Below are 7,467 nucleotides of genomic sequence, written 5' to 3'. Positions count from 1 at the left end.
CCCACCTTTTTTCGTTTCATTCACAAGTTCTAGTGTTCTCCTATTTAAACCCCCCATTGGTTCTTCCCAAACTCGTCTCAGACTAGTTCATTATTCATAGTGTCCTCCTCTCCCTCCACCCTCCCTCTTTTTCTTTCTCTCTATCATTTTGAAGCTTTACTTAACCCATTAAAAATGGCGGTTGATTCTCCTCTCTCATCTCAGCTGGGTCCACCAGTATGCGAGAGAGATGCCAAAGCTTTGCACTTCATAGAGGAAACCACTAGCCATGCCGATTCAGTTCAAGACAGAGTCCTGACCGAAATCTTAACCCGAAACTCCCAGACTGAGTACCTTACAAGGTTCAAACTCAACGGTGCAACAGACCGTGAAACGTTCAAGTCCAAACTTCCGATCATTACATACGAGGACCTTCAGCCTGAAATCCACCGTATTGCTAATGGTGACCGCTCTGCCATTTTGTCTGCCCACCCCATCTCCGAATTTCTCACCAGGTTCCTATCTTCTTCTTTTTTCCCCCTATTTTCATTGAAAATGAGGTCGATATGCTGACGTTTAAAGACTTGAAAAACTATGCAGCTCCGGGACTTCAGCTGGGGAGAGAAAATTGATGCCAACAATTAAGGAAGAGCTAGATCGTCGCCGGTTGCTCTACAGTTTACTCATGCCAGTAATGAATCTGTAAGCATTTAAAAAATCATAATCTATAGACTATATTTATTTCCTTTTTACATTAAAGTATAAAGTCTAATTGGGTTTCGCTTTTTATGTATGTAACAGTTATGTGCCGGGATTGGAGAGAGGCAAGGGACTTTACTTCCTGTTCGTGAAGTCTGAAACTAGGACCCCAGGTGGTCTCTTGGCTCGCCCTGTGTTGACCAGTTACTACAAGAGTGACCATTTCAAGACACGACCCTATGACCCTTATAATGTTTACACCAGCCCCAACGAAGCCATCCTATGTCCCGACTCTTTCCAAAGCATGTACGCCCAGATGCTTTGCGGTCTCCTCCAACGCCAACAAGTCCTTCGAGTGGGCGCAGTGTTCGCCTCAGGTTTACTCCGCGCAATCAGGTTCCTTCAGCTGAATTGGCCTCAACTCACCCAGGATATCGAAACAGGTGCCTTGAACCCTAAACTCACCGACCCTTCACTAAGGGAATACATGGATAAGATCCTAAAACCCAACCCTGAACTCGCCGAGTATGTTCGCCATGAATGTTCGAAAGACAACTGGGAAGGAATCATTGCTAGAATTTGGCAAAACACCAAGTACCTCGACGTTATAGTTACTGGTGCTATGGCACAGTATATTCCAACGCTGGATTATTACAGTGGTGGGTTACCTTTAGCTTGCACTATGTACGCTTCGTCCGAATGTTATTTTGGTTTGAACCTTAACCCCATGTGTAAACCATCACAAGTTTCTTATACCATCATGCCGAACATGGCATACTTCGAGTTCTTACCCCGCGATCCTAACTCATTTGGTTTCCCTCGTGATTCACCTCCTAAACTCGTTGACCTTGTTGATGTGGAAGTTGGGAAAGAATACGAGCTTGTAATCACAACTTATGCAGGGTTGTACAGGTACCGAGTCGGTGACATCCTCCGAGTCACTGGATTCCACAACTCAGCCCCGCAATTCCATTTCGTGAGGAGGAAGAACGTGTTGCTCAGCATTGACTCGGACAAAACCGATGAGGCGGAGTTACAAAAGGCAGTTGAAAATGCTTCCCGACTCTTGCGTGAGTTCAACACCAGAGTCGTTGAATACACGAGTTACGCGGACACAAGGACAATCCCCGGTCACTACGTGATATACTGGGAATTGTTAGGGAAAGACTCAGCTAACTCGCCTACTGATGAGGTCCTGAAACAATGCTGCTTAGCAATGGAGGAGTCTCTAAACTCAGTGTACCGACAGGGCCGAGTTGCGGATAACTCAATAGGTCCACTGGAAATCCGTGTGGTAAAAAACGGCACATTCGAAGAGTTAATGGATTACGCCATATCAAGAGGGGCATCCATCAACCAATACAAGGTTCCAAGGTGTGTTAACTTCACTCCAATCATGGAGTTGCTCGATTATAGGGTGGTATCTTCGCATTTTAGCCCAGCGTCGCCACATTGGACCCCAGAAAGAAGATGATTTATTCACTGATTGGTTGGTGGTTTTAAGTTTTAACTTAATATAATTAGTAGGTTCACTTAGTTTTCGTCTTTATAGATAGTTTTTTGTTAGAGGTAAAAAGTGTAAGTTGGATAAGGACGTTGCAGAGGTGAGGTTTGCATACTTGATGCCAAGGATGTAAGCTGAAACTGATGTCTGTCAGGCTGTCCCACTGAAATGTTTCTTTCATGTAATGGGAATTTAACAGATGAGGTTTTTGTTTTGTGACATTGCAGATATTTATTGCTTTAAATATCCTTTGTCTTTGTCTTTTGTTTTCAACATTTGTTCTTTGTCTAAAGTAGTTGCCAGTATTACTGTTTTCTACCCCAAAATGCAGGAAGAAGAAGCTTTTCAGCACTACATAGGCTTATTATGACTAATAAAAATCTAGGTGAACGATTTTCACATCAAGACTCCCTTTGTAATTCAAAAACAGTGTATCAGCGGAACCTCAAGATGTAATTCGATCGGATTTGTTAGCTTAAAATCCTCTTAAAAAGTTTGATACTTGTTTTGAAAGGAAAGTGGCTCATAGTTATTATTGATGCAGACATTTCCGACATACCACCTTTTTTGATAGTTGGCTTTGCTTGGCCATTTTTTCCAGGGAACGATCTGATTTGTCTCTTCTTGTTATGCTTCGTGTGGAACAGCAAAACCCAAGTAAATTTTAACATTGATTTTTTCAGGTTCTACCAAGTGTTGCTATTGAATGGTTAATACTGTAGGTCCATTTAAAACAGCATTAGAATAATTCAAATCTAGAAGGGACAGGTGTTGATAAATTAATTGGAAAAGTAATCTGATCAGGCTTGCAAAGGATATAGAGGGCCTACTGCTTCAAATCTAATGGACAGTTAGTGAGTTTCAACAATTAGTGAATGATGATATGTTTCCTGGGTTAAAATGGTGCTTCACTACACTCATTACGTTTGGCGGTGGGAGCAGTGCAAAAACAAGACAAAACCCATTATCAGTTGGAACTCTAAAGTAATGCTAAACAGTACACAATGGGGGGCCAAAGGGTCCATAGCCTGCCACCCTACTCACTCATAAACGTATAATTAGTCTTAATCAAAATTTATCATACAAAGTGACTAGCCATTTTGAGGGTGTCGAGATTGCTTGGCAACGGGGGTTTCTTAAGGTCATATCAAAATCAAACAGTCAAGCTGCGATTGCGTTAATTGGTGACAGTTATGGGACTGCAGGATCTTTTAAGTTGGTGCATACTGTCAGAGAACTTTGTTGCAGGAACTGGGAGGTAAGATTTCAATACACAGCTCGTGGAAAGAAAACTGTGACAGATTACATTGCAAGGTCTGCTAGCCGGGAGAACAACCTGCGAATCTACACTAGTTCTATCCCAAAGGTAGAAATTTTTTTATTAGCTGATATTGCCTTGCTTTCACTTAGCCTTTTACTTCCTCTTTTCTTTCCCTAACAAAAACATCTACGTACAAATATAATTTAATTTGTATATAAAAGAATATTTCAATAATTTCATAATTAAGTTTAATGTTGGATTAATTTATGACAATTTAGTAAAACTATAAACAGGTGATTCCTTAAAGTTTGAATCCAAATAAGCAACTGATTAGGGCTTTTGTTGACTCTTTTAATGCCTAGAAATCACATATTTATTTGGTTAAATTTTAATATTAGTCCCTATACTTTGTCAAAGTTATAAATTTAGTTGATGTACTTTTATTTTATTAGTTTTAGTCCTTATACTTATTTTTTTATTTTAAAATTTCATTCCTCACTAAACTATTATTGTTAATTCATTAAGTTATGTTTTTCCAAAATTAACTTATTATATCTACATAATATTCACTAAAAATTTAATTAATGGATCAACGACGATTATTTGTGTTAAAATTAAAATTTCAAAAGTTAAATTTTACTGTTGTATTTTAACAAAATTGTTAATATAGTAATTATACTTTTAATTTATTCATTTTAATACATGTATTTTCATTCTGTAGTATTTTGTTACTCTACCTGAAGGTATTAAAATGTGTCAGAATTTGAGACGTGATTCAATGGATGGGAGAAAGGTTCCCTTCTCATGTTTTTAGGTTTTAAAAAATGAAAAAAAAAAAGAATTAATTGGTTCTTTGAAATTGAATTTTTTACGGGAAAAGACTTACATGGCCAGCCAATCCCTGCCGCCTTTCGTTCATTCACAAACAACAGCAGCTCACTTTGCTTGAATACCTTCATGAGTCTCTCTCAAAAGCATCTCTTCTTCATTGAAAATCCCCCCATGGCCAACAATAGTAAGGCCAACTCGAGAACGTGCATTTGGTTTCCTTGTCTACCCAAGGAAACTCAAAAAGAATCATGATTTCCTCAAACAAATGGACAAAGTTGACGTTCCCGTCAATCCCCACTCCCACAAATCTCTTCTCAAAGCCTGCAGCAAAACGGCTTCTTTATCAGACGGCAAATTGGTTCTTCAACGTTTAGGGAACCCATCAAGGTTTCTAGAGAATTTTGTTTTGAAAATATATTGAGCCTATGACGGCTTTTGGGACACGGAGAAAGTGTTCGATGAAATGCCAGAGAAAGATGTGGCGTCTTGGGGGTACATCAATTAAGTGATCCTTGAATAATTAACATGTAATTATAGGAGTCTAGCTAACTACTCACTAAGCATTATATTACCGTAGGCCATAAATAAGGTTAATTACGCTAATTTGCTAACTAATCACAAACGAGGACTAAATTGTGAAACATGCAAAACTATAAAACTAACAAATTCGATAACAGACAGCGATTGGTTATTTTCCATGTTGTTGGCTAACTTTTGAATTAGGGATCTAAATCGCTAATACTCCTAAATTGGCTTGATTTTACCTATCTGCCTCAACTTTACCAAAGTAGACAAATTAATTCGGTTTAACTCTTGACCTCACTAACCCGAGACCATCGAACTGGTACCCAATAAGATCTCTTCTCGATCTCACTTATCTAAATTTCCCTTAGGGTCGTCAATCCTAAGTTTTTAAGTCTATTCGATTTAGTCTATTTTTTACGATTTAGTCCATATACCAATACCTAACTAGACAACACTTCCATCAACCAACCACCTAAGTTTTAGCTATTTCTTATCAATATCAAACAAGCAATACCTAAAATACCAGCAAACATGCATCAAAAGTAATAACAATAAAGATTTTTAAGTAAATGATGGAAATTTCTTAACGAATACTTAAAGAAAATAGAAATAACAACAATGGAGATGAAGAAAAACTTAATCAGATTTTTAATGATGAAACTAAAAGAAAACTGAGTTATAGTAATACTAAGGGTTAAACTAAAATATAAGGAGTTTAAGGTACTAAACAAGCAAATAAATCCTAGTACAGTGATAACTAATTTAACTAACTCTCATTAACACTAAGCAAAACCAAAAAAAACTCTTGTAACACCCTAAACTCGGCCCAGTCGCCGGACCCGAGCTATAGGATGCTACAATAGTAAACCAAAATATTCACAAGTGATTTATTTTATAATACTCAATAATTAATAAATACAAGTTAATTCGATGTTAAATATGCATTACAATCAAACTGAGCCTTAACCAAGCTTACGAAAGTATGGAACTAAATCGGCACCTGTAACACTCATAGCTCGTTTTCGTCGTTAGAATCGGGTTACTACACATATTAGGACTTCTCATAACAATTGGCATTCAAATATCAAATAAATTCCAGTAATACGGATATGTTTGAAAAGAAATAAAACATACATGTACGGCCTTTAAATCGAATCTTCGAGACCCTAAAAATAGTTTACGAATAATCGGGGACCAAATCGAAACAAATTAGGACATTTCAGGCCAAACTGAAACTTTTTCACCTACAAGGTTCACATGGCCATATGGCTCTCCCACACGCCCGTGTGGCCATCTTCCACGCCTATGTACTCAATTGTGTGCCTATTTATGTAACTCACTGACTTAGGTCACACGCCCGTGTCTTAGCTCATGTGCTAAACTATGTGAACCCTGCACCTAACATGCCCAAACACACGCTCATGTGGGCTACCCATGTGTGACACGCGACTGTGTGGTAGCCTGTGCCCTAGGCCGTGTGCACCATTAATTGACCCTAAACTTGCCCTTTCCATATCCAAATGCTTGTGTACCTAAACATACCTAAAGTACATGCATACAAACCTTCAAAGTACACTCAAATATACTCAAAACATGGCAAAGCAATTAGCCCTAATGCCAAACAAATGTGTCATCAATGACACCACATCTCAAACACTTAGACAATTCATTACTTTAAATTGACATACAAGTCATAAATGCGCATTCAAGGTCTTGCTTCGACAACCAAAATGCCTTACTCATTTCATACTTAAACCGTACAACTTTCCAACTCATTTAACATACTTGCATATGCTACTACATGACTCGTGTTACCAAACATGTACTTACATTAGACCACAAAACTCCAAGCAACCAAGGTATACAACAATTTACACATAATCAGTCACAAACATATTCAATAGCCCTATTACATGCCATATAAGCCAAGTTGTTTCAAAATCTACCAAAGGGTCCTTGAGATAGTGTGATGTTGCAGGTTGATCCGATTTCTCGCCCTAAAATGAAATCTACAAAACACAGAACAAAACACAAGTAAGCTTAATGAAAGCTTACTAAGTTCTCCAAATTAATGATAAATCTTACCAACAAACTTAACAGTTCAATTATAAGAAATAACAATGTAATTCCTGCCAAATACAGTTCACAACATGTGGTTATTATACCGTACCATAACTGAAATTCTTCTCATTTCAGTAATGTATGATCTCATTTCAATAAGAATAGAATCTCGCTTGTTTAAGCTAGTTACAAAGTCTTGACCAGTTCACGATGTTGCTCACATAAGCGACGAGAATCCGCAACATATGCAGGATCTCGGTCATCAGAATGATCCGTTTCATTAGTATAGAGTATTCAGTCAATTCACCTGTTCATCATGCTACTCACATAAACTGTTAAGAATTCGCAACATGTGCAGGATCACAGCCATCAAAACGGTCTATGTCATCATAATAAAGTAGCCATTCATTTCACTAGTTCACGATGCTCCTCACACAAGCTATTGAGAATCCGCAACATATGCAGGATCTCAACCATTGTGATGGTGTGTATCATCAGAGCAAAATATTCATTTAGTATTCACCGGCTCAAAGCCTGATAACTCGTCACTTGATCATTTCTTAGATATTTTCAATCAATCAATTATTAAGCATATTAAGAATTTAAT

The 7,467-nt window shown here is 37.9% G+C and overlaps 1 protein-coding gene across 1 annotated transcript; it reads left to right on the top strand.

The window, feature by feature from the left end:
• LOC108478773 (probable indole-3-acetic acid-amido synthetase GH3.1) lies at positions 1 to 2,428 on the top strand. The gene is made up of 3 exons (XM_017781234.2): positions 1 to 494; positions 580 to 681; positions 781 to 2,428. The coding sequence occupies exons 1-3, from the start codon at positions 175 to 177 to the stop codon at positions 2,150 to 2,152; spliced, it is 1,794 nt and encodes a 597-aa protein (XP_017636723.1). The 5' UTR covers positions 1 to 174; the 3' UTR covers positions 2,153 to 2,428.
• The last annotated feature ends 5,039 nt before the right edge of the window (positions 2,429 to 7,467 follow it).

Source organism: Gossypium arboreum, chromosome 12, assembly GCF_025698485.1.
Source record: "Gossypium arboreum isolate Shixiya-1 chromosome 12, ASM2569848v2, whole genome shotgun sequence".
Lineage (NCBI taxonomy): Eukaryota > Viridiplantae > Streptophyta > Magnoliopsida > Malvales > Malvaceae > Gossypium > Gossypium arboreum.
Note: the sequence above shows the minus strand (reverse complement) of the source record. Positions and strands in the feature narration are given on the sequence as shown.